We start from the raw sequence: 21,983 nt of genomic DNA on the forward strand, positions 1-21,983 counted from the left end.
GCTTCCTTGCTGGCCTTAGTGATTCTACCTCTAACCTATCTTTAATGAAGTCCAGAGATGACTGTGGTTCTGTCTCAGCAGAGCAGCATGGCAGCAGCTGAAGAACTGAGAAACTGTTGGATTCCAGACTTAACCTCCAGGGCTTCCTGATATGGGGAGATATGAGAGAGGCTTCCTGGTGATTTAAAGGTGTTTGGTTTCAGAGGAAGGATGAGCAGGATTGAGAATTGACTACTAGATTTAGAAATGTAGGAGGCTATTGACAAAACTTGTCTCAGTGGATTGGAAGAATGAGCTTCAATGCAGCCATTCCCTTCTTAGAAATAAACGCTGGAGAGAAACACAACACAGTTGTGCTCTGTGCAGTACTTAAGTAAAAGTTAAAACAATGAAAAGAGCCATAAGTCCATAAATAGGAGAATGAACGAATAAACTGACACACATCCATTGAGGAAAAAGAAGGGGAAGAATAGAAGAGGACTTGGAGATGGTGAGATAGACAACTCTCCTGGGGAGTTTTGGCACAAAGGGATTAAATAGGGATGCATGAGCATCAGGATGTGAGGGGACCACAGCCACCATGAGGGACTGCAGGTGGTATAAGATAGGAGATTTAGGGGAAGGAGAGAGCATGCTCTGAAGCAGTACTGGCAGCAGTAGGACCCTTCCCCGCTTTAGGCCCTGTAATGCAAGAACAGTAAGGGACAAAAAGCACACAATTGGGAAGGCAGCAGTGGCAGCTGTGTCCTCAGGGGAGCACCAGCTTTCTCGTAGTGCAGGAGGGTGAAGGAAATGTGAGAGAACAGACTGAGAGGTGTTTGGGATTTTGCTGATGAGAACCCATGAATTCCAGAGGGCATAAAAGGGAGGGATTCAGGAGTTGGGTCTGGTGGAGATGGGGACAGATTAGGAGTATGAGTACAGATAATGTGCTGAGCATTATTTGGAGATAACTGATACCAACAGTGGTAAGAAGCATGAGGAGCATTGGTCTAGTGGGTTCAGGGGCTGTGACTGTTGGTAGAGATTTTCTGGCTGCTCACCCTGATGATGGGATAGAAGGCCTAAAGAAAGGGGATGGTCCCAGTAGCTAGTTCAGTCTGACAATTTTGGGGGAGGGCCTCTCTTTCTTGTGTACATGTGTTGACACTTGACATTTACTGGTGGACTTGAGGATTTGGGGAAATTGGGTGTTTCAGTAAAACTCTGGGCTTCAACCTCCATGACCAGATGTGCATTTTGGAAAGTTACTGCAGGGTGAAACCCTACACAGATGTGAAAACAAAGGTGGTCAGGTTAGGAGATAGCATCGATCAAGGGCAGATGAGGACTGACCAAAAGAGTGGAGAGAAGTGGGCAGATGTGGGGGGCATTTAGGAAGTAAATTAGGAAGTTGCTTCTACTTGGTAGCAGATTCAATGTTTTTGTAGAAAATGGGGAAGAATTTAGGATCATACTCAAATTTCCTGGTTTTAACCACAGGGAGAGGGTGCCATTCCTAGCACCAATCCCAGAACTTGGTATGTAGTAAGCACATTTGAGGAGTAAATGAAAGGATGAGTAAACGATGCTGTGATTACTCTTATATGCAGTGCATCATGAAATAAACCTCAGCTAAACTTGCTCAGCGTGACAGGATGTAGGACCAAAAAGTTCCTGGCAACTCTGGCCATGAGAAATTAGACCCACTTGGCAGAACTCTTGGTTGGATCTGCTTTGGGGAGAGCACACAGGAAGTGATGATGACCAGGAGCTGTCAATGTTGGTCAACAAACCCAAGAGGTCTGCTTATGTAAGTGGGGTGTCCTTCACAGTTTAAATGACCCTACAGGTTTAAAAATGCACTTTTTTTAAAAAAAAAATTCAAACTTATAAAAGTGGCTAAGAATGAAAATATTACAAAGAACATGCTTATTTTTTGTTATCCAGATTAAACTGCTAACATTTTACTCCATTTCCTTCGTATTTGTGCTTTCTCTCTCTCTACTCACACACGATTCTTTTCTGAACAATGTGAGAATAAGTTGTATGTGTCACAGACTCTAAAGACTTTGAGGTGTATTTCCCCCAAATAAATATATCTCTGATGTAACCTCAGTACAGTTATTAACTTAATAAATTTATACTGTTCTCATACTTTTATCATCTACTTTCTATACTCCAATTTTGGTGGTTGACCTATGAATATCCTTTATGGTATTTCCCCCTAACAGAAGAGAGTCCAGTTAACCTCCCTCAATCTGGAACATTTTATATCACTGACATTTTTTAAGAATACAGTTCTATCCCACTATTTTAAAACAGAAAGCTTCTTGTTTGGTGTTTTTCTGCTGTTTCCTGAGGTAATTTATTCTCAGCTGTAAGGCTGACTTGAAGTTGTGTCCATGTCAAGGTGGCACATCTGGAGACACACGATGACCATCTGTTCTTTGTTGGCTCTTAAGTTTGATCACCCCGTCGTGGTATTGCCCAATTTCTGTACTCTATAATTCTTGTTTGGATCTTGTTTTCCCTGACCCTGAAGCTGGTAAGCAGTCTGTAGGGAGATAAATCAATGCAAATACCCTGGTACTCCTTAAAATTTTTCTGTATACTTAACATTCAGTAAGGATTCTTGATAGCAAAGTCCTGATTTTCTAGCCCTCCCACTCCCTCAACATTTATCAGTCAGCTCTCAGCATTCCATTATAAGCAAGAGTTCCACCTTCTCTTTTTGTTTATTTATCTGTTATTGGCATGGACATATTAATCCTCTTCTTTTCCCCAGTAATTTATAATTAATTACTGTATTTAACCATCTTGAGGTTCAGATTGCCTAGATTTGATCAGTAGGAGTCCCTTCAGCCAGGTTCCTATGCCCTTTGGACCCATCCCCAACATTTATTAGGTACTTTTTTCCTTTTTTGTCTACTATGATATTGTAGGTGTATCTCATATGTATCCTGGTAACAGGCATTTCCCCAAGGAACTCTGGTTTCTTTCAATGGGAAATGGTAAGATCTTGGTGCTAGGTGTGGTCATTGCTACTAGGACAACTTGGCAGTGGACAAAGCTAGGCAATCTATGCATGCATATCCTCATAGGTAGAACATAGTACATATACAAATATAAATACATACATATATAATCATACACATACTCAATTGTATTTTAGAAATCATGAGGTCACATCATACCTCCCCAAACCCACAAGGGTTCCTTTTTGCCATCTTCCATTTCATATTTTCATGTCCTGTCTTTGTCTATGAGAACTTTGGCTTCCAACAGCAGCAACACATTTACTCATTTGCTCAGTTCTAAAATACATATCAAATAGTCAGGATTGCTTTGGCGAAACCGCTAAAATTGTTTGCAATTCTTTCACCCACACGCACTACCTTGCCAAGATGGAGGGCCTGTGCTATGCTGTGTTCAAAATTTACTGGGTGGGTCCTCCCTCCCACCCTCCCTCCCTTCATTCCTTTCTTTCTTCCTCATTACTGTGGTTGTGTATTCACTTGAAATCTAATTAGGTTTGTTTCAGTTTGTTTTCAGTTATGGTTCCCTCCCCTTCACATTCTTGCTCATTTAATTTTATGTTTTGAATATGTAGAAGATTAACATGCTTCCAAAAATCAAGGATATTCAAAAAGGCTCAGAAAAGTTTAACAGCCTCCCAGATTCTTTCAGACCCATTTCTTTACTCTTCTCTGCATATATCCAACTTCACCATTCTCTGACTAATCCTTTTTATGTCTATTTTTGTAAAGATAGGCAGTTATATATTTTTTTCCTTATTTTTCTTCTTTCTTACTCAGAAGGTAGCCTACTATATAGGCTCTTGCTCCTTTGTTTTGTTTTGTTTTCCTCCTAGAAATCACTCTATATCATCTGTTCATTAAGAGCTTTCTTGGTTCCTTTTTTGTACAAATCATTCCATTGAGTATATTTCCTATAGTTTATTCAAGCAGTTACTTATACTAGAATATTGAGGTAGTTTTCAATATTTTGCACTTAGACATTTTCTTTCCTTCAATAACTTTTTGCATATGTATTTTTGGAGTGGTATCTGTGAGGTAAATGCCTAGGAATGGAATTGGTTGGTCAAAGGTAAGTGCCTGTGTATTTTGTTTGGTATTGCCATCTCTCTCTCTCCGCATCTTTGTACATAGGTTGATTTCATCTCTTCCCCCAGCTGTTCCTGAGTATGGCTCTTCAGTAGTATTTGGACTCTGATACCATATGATTGTTTGGTGGGAGTCTTTCAGAATGGTTTAGGTCCAGGGCTCCCATTTACTCTCTATTCCCTGGGTTCCATCTACCTACATTTTCTTATCTGTAGAGGAAGGATGATACTATCTGTCTGAAAGAGTTGTCATGAGGCTAAAAGTTCCCTAGTCCAAAGTTAGACAAGTCACAGGCATCCAGTGTAGGACTGAGTTGAAATTGCCTTTGTGTTTTGCTGCTTAGGGCTATTGAAGTCTCCAACAGGAAGGGACTCAGGGTCACCTTGTTCTTGTCAGTCTTGTCTGGTGAATAGCTTGTGCCAGGGCAGGAAGGAAAGTCCTTTGCTTCATTCGCTGTTGTTTTTTGTTTTACTTTTTCCATAATTAAAATGCATAGGTCATTTGTTCAAAAGGAGTAAAATTGCTCCTGTGAAAAATTAAAGTTACACCAATAAATTTAAAGAGCATCAGTAGATCTTATAAAATATACCTTCATCTTAATAGCATAACAATATTTGTTACTGAATTGTTTTAACATTTGTAAGATTGGGGACAAAAATTGTCATTAAAACAAAAGTTAAATCAATATGCACATAGAAGAGAGAAATGTTGATATTCTGGAAATAGTACAGGTTCCCTAAAGAGCAGTTGAAGAAGAAAAAGAGTCGGAACAATAACAGAAGTATACCATATGGACTTCAAAGTTTGCATCGGTGAATTCCTTCAAGTGGGAAGCAGAATGACCTCAGATGGGCTCTTTGCTCACATTAATTAGGAAAACACTCCCCATGTCACCAGCTAGTGGGATTCTCAGTGCACATTAGCACACCAAGAGGTCTGAGTGCTTACCCCAGTATTCCCCATCTTTACTTGACAGTATAATCCTTTTATGCCAATATCTTGACAGTATTGTTTTGAGAAACATTCTTTGGTGGCCTTTATATAAAGACAAAGCTTCAAAGAATAAGGTAATGTATATACTTCATCTTTTAAAATTTCCTTCTGACTTCCCTTTCCACATAATAACAAAATTGGATTTTTTAAAAAAGAGCTCACTCCAAATTCATTAGCCAGGTTTGAATCCAGTATTTCTAGAAGAGAGGGTAATTAAAAATATGAGGAAAGCCATTAAAACAAAACTGTGTTCAGGGAACAGTTGTTGCACACCTATAATCCCAGTGACTTGGGAAACTGAGACAGGAGGATCACAAGTTCAATTTAAGGAAAACCTGTCTTAAAATAAAAAACAAAAAGGACTGGAATGTAGCTCAATGGCAGAGCACCCCTGGGTTCAATCCCTGGTACAAAAAAAATTGTATCTAGTATCTCATATATACCAGCATAATTAAAATTTTAAAACTGTAGTAATTTAACTTCACCATTTAGAAAGATAAAATTTCTCAAAACATATAGGTTTTATAATAACTCTTGGTACATATTTCCAGTTGAAGAATAAATTTGTTTCACCACTTTCCTTCCTTTGCTTTATCAATTATTAAGAAAGTTATTTTAGTCATTTGTTATCAGTCTCTATTTAGTTATTTCCCCTTGTGCCTAAAGTAGTTAATGATTGCCAGCTAAATACATAACCAATTAAATCTGTAAATTTGTACAGATAGCATGTAAAAACTAAAAAAACTAAAACAAAACAAAATCCCACAATACGTTAGACTTGTCATCTTCACATTTTAGCCTCTGCCCTATCTTGATAGAATGTTGTTAGAAGCTTCTCTGCTGTAGGTCTTCAAGTATGTATGTAATGATGGCATCTTTCCAGTGTTAGAAGTACTAATCTCTCTTACTCTTAAATAATGGCCCACATCTTATATCTTGAATTGCTTCTTGCAACCTTGGATGTGGGACAAGTGTATAATAATGAAATGAAGAAGTTCATCCTTGTACTTCTAGGGAGGCTGGGTAAGACCACTTGTGTGGCTGCTTCCCCAAACAGAAAGAGGGAGAAAACAGTTAGAGTACAGACCATGTGTGTAATGAGGATCTGTGTTAAGGACACAGGCTTGTGGGAGGCAATGGAGCTGGAGTGGGCCCAGGGAGGATAAGTGGCTGTGCTGCTTGAAGTGTTGAGTCCTTCAGTGGTACTATCAGTAATCTCAACATGTGTAAGAGAAGCCAAGCAAAGTAGATTTATTTCTCTAAGCTTGACAAAGAAGATGGATAAAGAGTCTGAAAGGACCAGAGGGACTTAGGTTGGGAATTTGTACAGGGCCTGAATACTTGCATATGATGGAATTGGGAATTTGAAGCAAGTTTACATAGAGACCCAAGGTACAAGGCCAGGCACTATGGCACATGCCTGTAATCCCAGAAGCTTGGGAGGCTGAGGCAGGAGGATTGCAAGTTCAAAGCAAGCCTCAGCAACTTAGTGAGACCCTGCCTCGAATAATAAAAAGGGCTGGGGATGTGCCTCAGTAGTTAAGGCTCCTATGTTCAATTTCTAGTATCAAAAAAAGAAAAAGAGAGACTCAAGGAACAATGATAGGCACATGATGTAGTATCTGAGTATAAAAGTGACCTAAACTTTAGTAGTTCATAAAATAAAAAGAAATAGATTCGGACAATATCTTTGCTTTGGCATGAAATGACTAACACTATAACGGTATTTAAGTAATTTTGCAAAAGCAAGTGTTGGATTCTTGGACAGTATCTTTAGCAGAATCTTAAAATGAAGTGCTTCAATTAGGAAGCTGCTGCTCTTTGTATGGATGAGTGAAAATGTGCTAAATGACCATTTGGAAAAGATTTAATAGGTAGAAGAGTGATGGAAAGAGACATTTGAAACACCGTGCCAGTTCATTCAGGCTAACAGTTACTGCATGTAGCAAAAGTACATAGAATGTATTTAGAATACCTAGTTCCTATTTTGTTGTGTTAACCCTCCTTTTAGTATTTAGATCATTTTGCCAACACTAGGATAAAAAGTAGGCAGCTTGTCTTAAAGCCCTCTAAAAATGGAGAATGAGTCCCTACTTGATTTGTTTGTGACAGAAGTAATTAGGAGTTCTGTAGGGAAACTCTTTTGTTCCTTTTAATATATTCATACCCAAGGAAACTTGAGAAAAACCTAATTTTGGCTGGATTTTATATGCTTTTTGTTCTTTGATTAAGAAACAGTAGATTAGAAAGTATATTAAGAATTAGGTATTCCATGATGAGATCTGTTCTTAAAAAAGTAAAAGAATGGAGATAGGATGGTGAAGAATGAAACAAAAACTAGTCTAAGAAAAGTTTGAGATTTGAAGGAGATGTATTTTATTTCACTCAAACTCTTAATACTTTTTAATTTCTTTCTAGTTTTGAAAATTGGATTATACGTAACTAAGTTTTTGAAAATTTGATTTTGGTACATAAATTAGACCTTATTTATAGATGCTTTGGCCAAAATGTGAAAGTGTCTTGTGTCTCAGTTTTCCTGGCCAACACTTCTAGGTAGTAAGGCCTAGCACCTTCTGCCACACCCAGTGTTTCTGTTGTTGAAAGGCACAGGGAGATGGCCAGGTTTCCATGTACTGAGGGAGGTAAGCTGGGAAGGCAAGGACAGCCTGTCCTGGTGTCCCTTTTATCTTAACCACGTATCCTGTCAGAATGCAATCACAAGCAAATTTATTTTTAACTTATTGACCTGTTCATTTCATTTTAGGATAATCCAGTTCCCTTAAAAGCACTCACTCCTTGTAATAGAAATAGTGGTATACTCAGGGAAGGGGAAGCGTGGCCAGTGGTAAGAGGGAGATTGAATTTTGGTTACTTTTGGCTTTTGTACAGTTTATATGTCTCTTTTATTTATATTTTTCTCTGTATCTGGGGTTAAACACAGAGGCTGGCACATGCTGGGTAAGTGCCACTGAGCTACGTCCTCAGCTCTTATTTTATCTTTGAGATAGGGTCTTGCTAAGTTATTCAGTTAGTCCTACCTCAAACTCCCAAGTAACTGGCTTACAGGCATGAACCGCTTCACTTGGCTATGTTTTATATTTTTTAAAAGAAAAATTAAAAAACCAAAAAGAGTCCCCCTTAAAAATTCCCATCTCCTGATAGGAGCCTGGGCTTTCCCATGTTACCCTCAAGAAACTTGTGTGATCTACTTTGCACCCATTCCTGTTTTCACCCCCAGTTTCTTTTGCTATTGAGGAAAGCATTTTCTGAATTCATTGACTTGTTTTCCCCCCTCAGCTCTAATTTTATAATCTCTACCCCTTTCATGGAAGTCACCAAAGGTTTTTTTCACTGAGAAATGAGTAAACTCCTTTGAAACCCAGTTTGACCTTTCTGGGTCATTTGAGATTTGTGCTGTCTCTTCCCAGCCTTTCTGAAACCATCATCTCCTGGTTCATTTTGACCCCCCCCCCCCCGCCCCAGTCCACCTTCACACAGTCCGCATCTTTCCTGTCATTCCATTCTGCGTTCTCTTCCTGAGCCATCTCATTTCCTCTCAGGCAAGATTGCCTGTGTCAGTGGCTGTGACCTCTCTCCTGAGCTCTGTACCTGTGTGCTCATACTAGCCCACTTGGCATTCCATGGGCACCTCAGGATCCAAGTATCTCCTCCTGAACTTATTATCCATTCCCTTGTCATCCAAATCCCTATTTTTTCCCACTTGCTATATTTTAATACTAGTATTCAAGCCAGAAACCTGAGACTCATCCTAAATTTTTCCTTCTGCCTCATAGAAGTTTGGAATTGTAGCTAGCCTTTGTGTAACACAGATAGGTTGGCTTTGTTTCATTTTACAAATAGAATGCTAACTTAGGTAGCATCATTCCATTTGGACTTGGGAAGAATTTCACAGGTATGAATATTCTGTCCTTGTTAAAAGTGGGAGACAAATCATTTCAATTATTTCTCCGTGTTCTACAGTTCTGTTTTTGAGTCTGTAAGAACCTCTTTCAGAGGCATTGCTGCATTTGAGATTCATGTTTGGTTTTTAAATTTGAAACTAAATCATCAATTATATAATTTTGCAGAGCTTGTATTTTATTATTATAGCATTTATATTGTATTTTGTTTGTTTTTTCCATTCAGTCACTTAAACTAATAGTATATTTTAAAAAAAAATATATTTTGTAGATTTTATTTATTTATTTTTATGTGGTGCTAAGGATCGAACCCAGTACCTCACACATGCTAGGCAAGTGCTGTACCACTGAGCTTACAACCCCAGCCCTAAACAATAATATCTAGAGTATGGCGGTATACATCTGTAATTCCAGCTGCTCAGGAGGCTGAGGGAGGAGGATTACAAATTGAAGGCCAGACTGGGCAATTTAACAAGACCTTGTTTCTAAAATATGAAAAAGGCTGGGGGTTGTAGTTCAGTGGTAAAGAACCCCTTGGTTCTGTCTCTAGTACTGCCCAAAAATAAGTATCTCATACAAAAATTAGAATTACCTTTAATGTTACCTTAGTTTCTTTTGTATTAAGTATATTAAAGAATCAAATAACTACTAGATTAAAATGATTAAAATTTATACCTGTTATGTGACATTTTATATCTACCATATCATTTAATTCAATAAATCCAATAACTTGGTACAGAATGGGGAAGAACTCAAAATCAGAGATGTTACTTCATTTGCCCAGATTACATTGCATTGGTGGCTGCTCCTCTCAGTGGTTCCTTCTGAAATTTTTAATCTTTTTTTTTTTTTTGGTGTGTGTGTGGTACTGGCCATTGGCCAGGACCTTGCACATGCCAGGCAAGGGCTGTACCACTGAGTACCACCCCTGGCCCCTGAGGTTCTTTAGACATCAATTTGAGTGTGACCTGTGCATCCCTTAATTATACTTAAAGACTGGATTTATGGGCCTCTGTTTTTTATTGGGAAATGATTTCCACACAGTCAGTGTTTTTTGCTTGTCAGTCAGTGGCAATTTATGATGGGAGATTTGGCAGTAATTCAGTGCCATCACCTGGATTATGCATAGCTGTGAGGTGATGTAGAAGTAGATAATGAAGTTGATTGCAGTACGATTTAAACAGAATTTATGTTTTGTAATTTTAATTAGTGGAAAGTGATTTTAATACAGCCTTCCAAAAATAATTACTAAGAGACAATTACTCATTGTTTTATGGGTTAATAATCTCTCTGCCTACTTGGTTTTATATTACCTAAAAGAGGGACTATCTGAAGAGTGTTATGGCCAGTAATTCAATTCTCTCTCTCTTTCTCTCTCTCAGTGCAATGAAACCTCATTCTTTTTTGAAGCTCGAAGTAAAACTGCTTGCAAGCATCTCTGGAAGTGCAGTGTAGAACATCATACATTTTTTAGGTATGTTAATTCGATAGTTTTGTTCATCATTTCTAATAAATGAAAATGGCATTTGTTTTTATAACAGGAACTGTGTCTGCAAACAGAAATTTTAAACTTTTCTCTTTTTTAATTTATTTTGGCTCAGTTCCCTGGATGGCATCATATACACATGTACATGTTTGTATACATACATACATATATATATATACATAACACAATGTAGACAGTACTTTTACTGTAAGAAAGGATCAATGGTAATTTCTTAAAGTTTATGTAGAAAATGCAGATTTGACTAGCACCTGTGTGGCATTGGTGGAAATCAAGTATTCTGCTGTGGACATAGTAAATTTGAAAAGCCTATGAGCCATCCATGTGGTAAGGCAATTGGGTATACAGGGCCCGTTGGAAAGGTGAAGGTTGATGGTGTAACTTTAGTAGATATTTAATAACAGAAGGGATTGGTTGAGATCAACTATGGAGAAAACAAAGAGAGGGAAACTCAGAAATCTAAGAACTGAGCTTTGGAGACAAGAAGAGCCAGCTGAGGGACATGAGAAGGAACAACCAGGAGAGGACGTCATGTACTGGGAAATCAGGAATAGGGGCCAGCAACTATGTGCAGCCTTCTGGGGAGGGCAAGTAAGATGAGGACAGAGAACTGACTACCGGATTGTGGGGACACTTTTTCCTTATTTCACATCCTTGTGTCATAAAGATAAGACAAAATTTTAGCAGGTAATGCTTTAAACTTTATTGCTTTATTTTCGTGTGTAAAAAAAAATTAAAACAGGATTGAATTCTCCCCCTTATTCCGGGAGAATTTTGATTTGTATGGAACAATTTAGCTGAATTGCATAGTGTTGGAGAAGTATTTTTGTAAAATGACTAAAGTCCTCTTTATGGTTTGTGTCAGGGGAGGAACATGGCCCAGGAAGCCTGCAGGTCAGTGGGACAGGGCTGGGAGCCATGGCATTGTCTGTTGAAAGTGCCCTGGAGTGGGAAGTCCTGGAACACATTATACAAACAAGAGCAAACCATCATATCTGTCATGAATGACTTATGAGAATCTTAGGAAGAATAAATCAGCATAGTGACAAAATTCCCAAGATAACTTAAAGAGAGAAAGTTAATTCACAACTAAAACCTCCTAGGACAATAATGTGTATGATAATTTTTAGAAAGTATGAATATTTGGTATCATACATATGTAACATCCTAAGGTGTGGATGTGTGTCACATATGAACTTACAATAGCCAATTCCTGATTCTTTCACTAGCTTTGTTAAACTGTATTGCACTGTTAAGTTTTCAATACAGCTTTTTGTTCAAATATTGTACAAGTATCTGCATTTATGAGTCTTTGGTTTTCTTTTTAAAATTAATTAGAATGCCAGAAACAGAATCAAATTCATTGTCAAGAAAACTCAGCAAGTTTGGATCCATCGGTTATAAGCATCGGTACAGGTACATGGTATTTTTTTTCCTTGGGGTGTGTGCCTGTAAATAAGTATTTAATTCAGCTGCCCACATACATGCACAAGGAAGTGTGCGATTTAAATTTTTTCTTATTTTACTCACAGTGCCAGTGTGTTTTGCAAGCATAACAACTTATTAAAACTTTCTTGACAAAAATGATTTTTCAGAATTAATTATACTTAATGTCTGCTTTAGCTATGTTAAGTTTAGGACTTTTAGAATGTAGTATAACTTATTGTCTTCGGAATTTAATTTTGATTCAATTATCACTTATTTCTAATTTTATTCTATGATGATGAAACAAAATAGGTATTCTGAATATTAACTGATGGATTGTGTTCTTAAGATCTTCAGTTGATCCCTTATGATAACACAACCTATACTTAATACTGTATATCAAACACACTGTTGATGTGCAAAATTATTGTACGTATATAGTAATGAAACAATTAACATATTATATCTTGACTTTATCTGAGCAGCTACTAAATGCCATTGTTGTGCTGTTTTCCATTTATTGCTTCATTTGGTCATCATAATCTTCTGTGATATTCTCTTTATTAATATACGAGGAAACTGAGGCTCAGAGAGGCCAAGTGGCTTCTTACGGTAACACAGCTAAGAAGCAGTGAGATGGGATTCACACTCTAGCAGTCTAACTCCACAGCCTGTCCTTTTAACCACTAGACAGATTAGCTTGTTGGAGAAAAAGCCTGACTGTCATGCAGCTAGGTAGGTGTTTGTGTCTTTTTCTAATACCAGCATTAAAAGTGGAAGTGAGTTCTATATGGAAAAAGGATTTGTTTTAATTCATTCTGTTCAGTGGAGAGCCTGTGGTATGCAGGGTATGGTATCAGGAGTCCAGAGACACAAAGAATCAGATCTAACCACCTCTGCCTTCAAAGAGCTATAGTATTCTTCAGGTGGCGCTGCACGACCCCAGGTCTTGAAAACCCATGCAGGGTGCAGAAATGCCACACAGCTGGTGGGACGCTGTTCTGTTGGTTCCATTGGTGATGTCACTGAAAGAAATGATTGCACAGGAGATTTGAAAATAAAGCCCACTCAAGTGTTTATAGGACAGCACTGTGCCAGGTTTTAATTCTTCTCTTTTAATAACTTGCTTTTTGAGTCTTAAATTTGAGACCAAAGACAATAAAGGAGTGACTAGTAATGAATTCGTTTGTACACAATATTCAGTTGAATGTTTGCTTATTTGATGACTAAAAATAAAAATGTTGATTGTATTATAGATATTCCTGGTTTTTAATATGAAGGTATTTATTGATGTTTCAATATTTAACCTGCAGCTTTTCAAGGTTCTGCATAGAAAGTGAAATAATTACAAGTAGTTTAAGGAAAAGATTCTTTACTTCTATACTGAGAAGAGTAGCCAGTAGCCAGTAGGTAGGCTATTCTTCCAGTTGTGTCATAAAACACTGCCAGGGTTATAAAGAAAATGTGTAAAGCTATCTCCTTGTCACCAAAATGGAGCTAGTGAACAGACATCTGCCTTAATGTTTATACTATTAAAATTATAATTAGGGTGTTTAACATATGCTGTAGTTGGCTTCCACAAATTTAGCCACACCTGATTTCTCAAATTTATTGAAATGCAAATGTTGTGGCTACTGGGAATTATTATTAGAAAGTTATTGGATTTTGCATATTTAATATGATTTCTTCCAAGAATGTAATTAAAGGTAACCTTTGCAGAATTGGAGGTTCTGCTAAATCTGTTCTAATTTCTTGGCTAATGTTAACTGCCAAGTAAATCTTAATGAAACGCAAATCAACACATCCATACATAGGAAGCACTAACCTAACATAACCCTTGGAAGAAAGCTGTTCTATCCTTGTAGACAGAGCTTAGGCAGGGATGGGTCTCTGACTTCTGAATGGTCATTAGCACATAGATTGTTTAATGTCGAAAGATAACACACAACCCACCTTTATCCAGCATCATATGCCTGTCTCTGTTTTGAGACAGTCAGGCAATATCCTCACCTGCAAGCAGAGCTCTGAAACACAGACAGCTCCCTGCTTCACCTTGCAGGCTTTAGAGTGTTGGGGAAAAATAGCAGCCTATGAAATGGCTGCAGTGTGTGAATGTGAGTCTCTGTGCACATAAGGGTGCGTGTTTATATTAGTATATATGAATATTTTGAGGGGTGTGCATGTGGTATGTACATGTATGTGATGGAGGAACACAAGTGTTCTAGTCTTTATTCTCTCTTCCATTTTAGGGCTTTCAGAATGCCAAGGAGATTACTATATCTTTTGGGAAATCTAGTCATTACTTAATGGAAAAAACAGACATTTTAAAATTTAACAATTTTTAAGTTTAAAAAAAAGACATTTTTAGTGATGTAGGATAATCAGATTTCAAAATTAAATTGGAGGACAATGACTGAGGTGAAATCAGGTGGTGTTCTAATTTTCTCTCTCTCTTTTTTGGTACTGGGAATTAAACCCAGGGGTGCTTAACCACTGAGCAACATCTCCAGCACCCCCTCCCCTTTTTTTCCTTTAATTTTTAAATTTTGAGACGGGGTCTTGCTAAGTTGCTTAGGGCTTTGCTAAGTTGCTGAGGCTAACTTTGAACTTGTTATCCTCCTGCTTCAGCCTCCTGAGCCACTGGGATTGGAGGTGTGTATCATTGTGCTTGGCCCTATTTTTTTTTAATTATCAGGGACCAACAATCTGAAATGGAGATTGATTAAATATTTGATTGATTAAATGTCTTATTATACATTGCTATTTCCTTTTCTAAGTCCCTTAAAAATTAACTTTGCTCTCATCTGATATTAAGTGTATAGGAGACTCCTGGTTTTGATGAATGAATAAGTTGTGTGGGATTAGTACTCCAGAAGTGAGAATGAGGCCTGAGAAACCCCACTCCCCAGAAACCCAGATGTTCTTCTCCTAGGACTTAAATCACAGGCGCCCTCACGGGATCTCACATTTCGTGAAGCAGAGAAGAGACCAAGTTCTCATGAGAACCTCCTTAGTCAGGTGCTTGCTTTCACATGGGCTACTTTATTCAATCTATATGGTGACCTGCCAAAAGAGGTATCAGATCCCCAATTATACAGATGAGAAATTTGAGCACCTAAAATAAGGTAACTGAACTAAGGACCCTTAACAACTAAGTAGCAAATCTGGAACTTGAACCCAAGTGCCTCTCTTCTCCTTCTTTTCTCTCTTGCTCCCTGTGAGGCTGAAGGACTTCTGATAGTGTCACTTAGCATAGAAGGGGGTGTATGCCAGAGTGTGAGAGGGCAGGGAAGTGGGTGATCGTGGAAATAGAACTCTGCCCTGTCACAATAGAGAGTCTCCAGACATGCAGAGAGACCCTATAACCATACACTGTCAGTTTCTATATGTACTTTCTCATCACTTTCTACTACAAAGAAATAGAACACTACATAAAACTATTTCTGTTAGGATATAATAAGAACAAATAGAATTATATATAAGAAAAATGAGACTGCAGAGATTTTTAGAAATAAAAATCTGCTGAGGACCAGATAGCTAGAGAAAGGCATAGCTATGTTTTCAATAGGGCTTGTTGCTTCAAACCAAAGGCTAATTGTTCTGTCCCTTCTCCCATGCCACAAGGCTGTGCCATTATGACCATCTGAGGGCAGAAAAATTGGTGTAGTACTGGGACCTGTGCAAACTGTGGCAGATCAGTTTGTTTCTAGACCTTAGCCTTATTAATCTTGTGATGTGATTTTCTCATTTCTCCTCTGTTCCCAAGAGAGAAACCAAGAGGTAAAATTGAATAATAAAGTACAATCTCATTATAAAATGTCTCAGTGGTTCACATATTGGATTATATTTTCACAGCAAATATTTTTTTTCTCTGTGTAATGAGGTACTCAGTGCCCAAGTCTTTCTAAAAACAGAGAAAGTCTTGTGTCAGTAGATCTGATCTTCATACTCCAGTCATTTTTAATAATGAAATTCTGCTATATCTGTGGAATTTTTTTTAACTTTTTCAGAAATTTATGTTCCCTTATATACCTTTGGAAAAAAAACTAGGTGTCCTTTCACTTGAAATTTAACTATCACAGCTTGTTCCCCTCCACTCCATTTCTCATTAACTGTTAAACATGAAGTACTGTCACGGATGGAATTTGGCACCTTAATTCTCAGAGTAGCTCATTCCTGGTAATGTCCCAAATAGCCTGATGAGAAGTTACTTTTTTTTTTTTAATGAATGTTGTTGCACTTCTCTCTCTCTCTCTTTTTTTTCTTTATTTTTTCTTTTTTGGTGGTACTGGGTTTGAAGCCAGGTGCACTCTACCACTGAGCTGCATCCCCAGCCCTTTATGTCTTATGTTAAGACAGGATCTGGTAAGTTTCCCAAGCTGACCTCAAACTTGGAATCTTCCTGAGTAGCTGAGTTTACAGGCATGCACCACCTCACCTCTTCACCTGGCTACAGTCATCTTTATTTCTAATAAAAGTGGATAGTGAGAAGGGGAAATATTCAAAGAAGCATATAAGATGAATTTTACATTGTTGTTGTTTACCACCTTTTGGGAGATATTTACCAATCTTTATTCTGTAAATGTAGGACAAATAGAATTGGGGGCCAGTAAAAGACTTTTTTTCCCCTCCCAAGATGGCTCTCCTTATAGTGAAACAAAATAAACATATAGAAATGCATTTTTTTTCTGTACCTAAACAATGTTTTCCATTATGAAAACTAGGGTCATTCACTGGCTCAAATTCACCAGTTGTGGAATTAATTTTTAGTAAAATAGCTGTTCACTGAAATCTAACAAATGAAATTATACAATTCTCTGGGAAAATTACTTAAGAAGCCTTGTCCAGCCCCAGGGAAAGCTCGCCCTCTTGAACCCTCATGGAATCTTTAGAGAATGTTCTAGGCCTGCTTTCCAATCTCCCATGTGACCCATTAGGTGAGGTAGGCACAATAAATGCCTAATTGTGCCATGGTGGGTTTCAGAATAAAACAACACAAAGTGGTCCTGCAGGGATGCTTCACAGCTTGCCCTGTAAGGAAAATAGGGGACTTCCCTGTGGGATTGTTGTTCTTGTGTAATTTCACCTGACATGATTTACCATTGAGTTGTAGAGCTCAAGAAATCAGAAACCTTTATTTCTAGCCCATCATTCTTCTTCTTCTTTTTTTAATATTTATTTTTTTAGTTGTTGCTGGACACAATACCTTTATTTTACTTATTTATATTTATGTGATGCTGAGGATCGAACCCAGGGCCCCACACGTGCTAGGCGAGTGCTCTACCGCTGAGCCACAACCCCAGCCCCCCCACAAATCTAACTCCTTCTTTAATAAACCCTTTCTTCCTGTTTCTCTCTCATAGAGATCTTCCTCCTAATATAAATTCCCATCTAAAATTTAATGTACTTCCTTAGCCAATATTACAATGAATAATATTAGAAACCTCTATATGTGGATGACCAGTCGAGTCTTTGTGTTTCTTCTTCTTTACAGCTATTCTGAATGAGCTCTTGTTTAATTTTGTAGCTGTGTGATTTTACCTTTGCTAATCAAAATGTTGCATTTTCAAGTGGCAGGACAGCTTCACAAATGAGCCGAGACCTTTCTATTCAACTTCCCCGGCCTGATCAGAATGTGTTAAGAAGTCGAAGCAAAACTTACCCTAAGAGAATAGCACAGACACAGCCAGTTGGTAAGTCATGATGCCTTAAGTCATCTGTGTAACTTTGCATTTTCTTTTAGGCTCATGGTATAAGACATGCTCAGGTAGTGACTATAATCCTGTATGTAGTCTTATTCCTTTTTTTTCTTTTTTGGTACTGCAGATTGAATCCAAGGACACTTTACTATTGAGCTGCATCCCTAGTTCTTCTTTATTTTTGACAGAGGACCTCACTAATTTGCTGAGGGGGAGAGTCTTGCTAAGTTGCTGAGGCTGTCCTAGAACTTGTGATCTGCCTGCCTCAGCCTCCCAAGTCAGGTACCACTGCACCTGGCTTTTTTTTTTTTTTCTTTTTGAGACAGAGTTTGCTAAGTTACCACAGCTGGTATTGAACTTGAGAACATGCTTCCTTAGCTTCCCAAGTCACTGAGATTACAGGTGTGCACCATCCCACCGGGCTTATAGTCTTCTCGTTCTTACTAGTAGAATATTTAGTTTGACCTTGGTAATATTCAATCAGTAATTATTCATTTGTAGATAAGTAGTCACCTGTAGATAAGTAGTCATCCTGACTTGCTTAATGATTATAGTTTATTTTTGAAAGGGTTTTATTTTATAAATAAAATCTCAGCTTAGTAATTTCTTTGGTTATTTGACATTGAATTGATCAACTCTTTGTAAAAGTCTCCTAAAAACAAAACAAAACAAACAAATAAACAAAAGAAACACTGGTGATGTAACTTAATTTGTACAAAATTTGGGTTTTTGTTATTGTTTGTATTTCAGTATGAAATATAATACAGAAAGTGCATGAAATACAAACATGCATATGTGTATATGGGCATATACACATGTGTCCGTGGGTGTGTTGTGTACACAAAGTTTAATATAACTAGTACCCCCACCCCGAGTCCCTCATGGCATTTCTTTGATCATATTCTCATCATCCAGTCTCTCCAGTTAGAAGAAATCCTGTCTAACTTGTGATCATTATTTTCTTACTTTCCATTATTATTTACTTCTGAGAGAGCCTTTGCCTGTTCTTAATCAGGCATGTGCATCTTCTTTTGCATCTTATTTTTTGTATCAACATGACAAGTAGTGGGTACTAAAGTGTATTTATTTTTCTTGCTGTGAGTATTCCAGAGGTTTTCAATTTTATCTATTCTATTATTGGTAGACATTTGGGTTTCTTGAATTTTTTTGTTTCTAATGTAGATTATTTCTTTAATAAATTAATCAGTTTTAATTTATATGTTTAGTGCTCAAAGCCCTCAGAATTTTACTGTAAAATAATGTTGCTGACTTGGGTCTGTGGCTTGCTTATAGATTACCTTTGTCTAACTCTCTCCAGATTCATTTCACATATAACATCTCATTTTAGTCTCACAATAACTTTGTTTGGTGGAATGAGGCAAGTATATTCACATTTTATAAGTGAGGGAGACACAACCCCAGCAGCTATACAGAGGTAGGGTTGGGGAAGGAACCCAAGGTCTCCTGGGTCTTTCTGCCATATTATGTGAAGTCAATAGAATTTTTTAAAATATCTTTATTTTATTTTTTGTGGTGCTGAGGATCGAACCTAGTGCCTCATGCATGCTAGGCAAGCTCTCTACCACTTGAGCCACAATCCCAGCCCCTGAATAGAATTTTTAATGATAGTAGTTAAATCTGAGCATCATATGAAAATTTGCAAAGCATTATGACATCTACTGTTTCATTTAATCCTCATTAAATGTCAAGCCTATGAAGTGTATGAGTTTGTTCCACCATTTCTGGGTGTGAAGATGGCATCCGACTTATCATTTCTAAAGCCAAATTAAATCCAAGAAGGTCCCCTTCTTTCATTGAACTGGGAGGAAACAATCCTTTTCTGGTGGTTCTATAGGGGCAGAAATAAAACATGATTTAAATTTGTAATAGATTACCTTGCCACATCACTGTTACGGTTATTCCTCACTTAGCTGATGAGGAAACTGAAGATTTCAGACAGTTGGTCAGTATTAGTATGGAGCAAGTTCAATTTGTTACCAATTAGTCTGGTTACCAATTAGTCTGAGTACAAGGAGACAGAACACACTCAAGTGTAACAAGTTACATGGAGTAGATTTATTACTTCCAGTTAGGTAGCATGGGACAAAAGAAGACTAGAATCTCTTGTGAGTTGGTCCTCCAGAGCTCAGTAAAGCTTCCTGGGACAGAGTCTTAACGGAGTATGCTTTACTTCCACTACATCTTAAAGGACCCTAAAAGGCAGCTCACTCTGGATTACATACCTAAGTGGTCATGTGGCTCACTAGACTTTAAAGCTTTGGTGGACATCTTGCTTCTAGAGAAGAGAGGAACAAAGCTCAGACTGTCCTCAGCAGTTTCTTCCTAACTCAAGATGTTACAGTCCCTAGGAGAGACAGGAATAAGGGCTGGGCTAATCAGGGTAGTTCCTCTCTATCTTAGGATATCACATTCCTAGCATGTTTTACAGTTATTCTTGAGATCCATAGGCAAAAAGCCTGGGTTGGGCCAAGGCCAACCAGAGAACTTTCTTGCAATTACATAATAGTCCTAGGCCAAAAATTCTAGTCTTCTAATGCCTAGTTTTATGCTTTATCTTAATACTTTGTATTACTCTTATATGAGCAGTCTGAAGTCCCATTTGGATCAATTATACTATAGCTATAATTAATAAGAAAACCTTCAAATCCTATGCTATTTCTGAAACACCATGAATGCCTTATAAAATTATTCTGAGACCAACTGAGAATATTAAAAACATTCACTGCCTCAAGTCAACATTTCATTCCACTTGTGATGTTGGAATCACATATGCTATCTCTATAAACCTGTGAAATTTGCTTTTTTTTTGGTCTTCTGTGCTTTTATGAAATATCTGCATATAGTCTACTGGCTGGAACACTTTTTCTTTGTGCTTTCCATAGAATCCTAAATACTAGAAGCTGGATTTAGGGACAAATCTTTTTTTTTTTTTTTCCTGGCTTTTGTAGATTCAGCCAAATACAGAGCAACTTGGAACTGTATTGCGCTGTCAAATCCATGCTAACAAGGTCACATCTCATTCTGTTCTGCTGTGAAAGAGCCCCCTGTAGCATGGTCTGTTGGTTGAGCATATTGGAACAGATTCCTTCTTCATTAGGGGATGAGGGTACAGGTGGGGCATGACATGGAATAGGTGTCCTTCTCTGAGGACAGCCTTCTAGCATCAAGTAGGTCTTTAAAGAATGTGACATGTGGTATGCCTTTACTAATATCAAAATATATAGTTATTTTATAAGATTTAGAAAACTTAGAACTTTCCCTCACAAAAAAGAAAAAATAAAGCTTTCATATTCAGTTCTGTCTTCTAGTACTAGCTATGTATTATTATAGCCTGTTAATTGTTCATATATCTTTCCTAGAAAAATGGAATGATAATGTTTTACAACAGAATTGTCTTTTTTAATATATCATGAAAATGTCCTACATCTTTACATGTTCTTATGCAGCACCAGTTTAATGTCTGGACGATGTTCTGCTTTATAGATTTTTATATAAATGTGACAATTTATTCAACCAATCCTTAATTATCGGATACTTAAGCTGTTTTAATATTTGAAAACTATAACTATAGCAAATATCCCTCTAGTAATGTCTTTAAGCGTTCATGATTATTTATTATATATTTTAAACAATGATATATACCCATCATTTTTATTCTAAAAAGTACCGTATATAATCCAGTGTTTAAGACTGCTAAAAGCACATTCCACTTTGAATTCTTTTTAGTAGCTTGTGCTCCACAGTACTGTGATCTGTTCTATGAATCCCTAGATGACCCTCCCTATGACAGTATGATTGTCCTGAGTGAGGAAGTACCGCTTAGCAAATGCCAGTGATCCAGGGTTGCAGTTGCTATCATGCTATGTAGGAAGAATATTGTCAGGGATAATTTTCTTCCATTTTTAGAATATTGCATTTTCTTGTTTTTCTATTTCAAATGTACTCTGCATTTCGTCCTAATTGACCCTGGCTGATAGAAAGGCAGTCCCTCACTCCTAATGCTGTGGTGGGCTTCTGATTCAGAGCAGAGGTTTGAAGAGGCCCTCTAGTCTTCATTGCACCAGTGTGGCTGTGCTTGTTGTATGCATGCTCCTTTTCCAAGCCCTGCAGGCCCCACAAAGGTGGGCAGTCTGTGTAGAGCCAGTCTGAGTGAGAGTAAGAGGGGAGGGGTCTGTGATCAGTTTGGGATCCTCTTGGGCCTAGGGTCCAGCCTACCTAAAGAGATCTTCCTGTCACTCTGCTTTTTCCCATTTTCCTCCTGCTCTGCTGCTTCAGAATAGCCCCTCACTCAGAAGCTTCCTTTCTCTGGAACTTA

At 37.7% G+C, this 21,983-nt stretch overlaps 1 protein-coding gene across 1 annotated transcript in view; it reads left to right on the forward strand.

Annotated features, from left to right (window-relative positions):
- The window catches only part of EPB41L4A (erythrocyte membrane protein band 4.1 like 4A), a 236,241-nt gene that overhangs the window by 142,895 nt on the left and 71,363 nt on the right, over positions 1-21,983 (forward strand). The window contains exons 11-13 of the mRNA XM_081289124.1: positions 10,402-10,493; positions 11,862-11,939; positions 17,520-17,641. Of these exons, the coding sequence (XP_081145250.1) occupies positions 10,402-10,493; positions 11,862-11,939; positions 17,520-17,641 (292 nt within the window). The remainder of the gene's footprint in view (positions 1-10,401; positions 10,494-11,861; positions 11,940-17,519; positions 17,642-21,983) is intronic.

The sequence above is a fragment of the Spermophilus citellus genome (genome assembly GCF_964194105.1).
Source record: "Spermophilus citellus genome assembly, chromosome: 1".
Classification (NCBI taxonomy): Eukaryota; Metazoa; Chordata; class Mammalia; order Rodentia; family Sciuridae; genus Spermophilus; species Spermophilus citellus.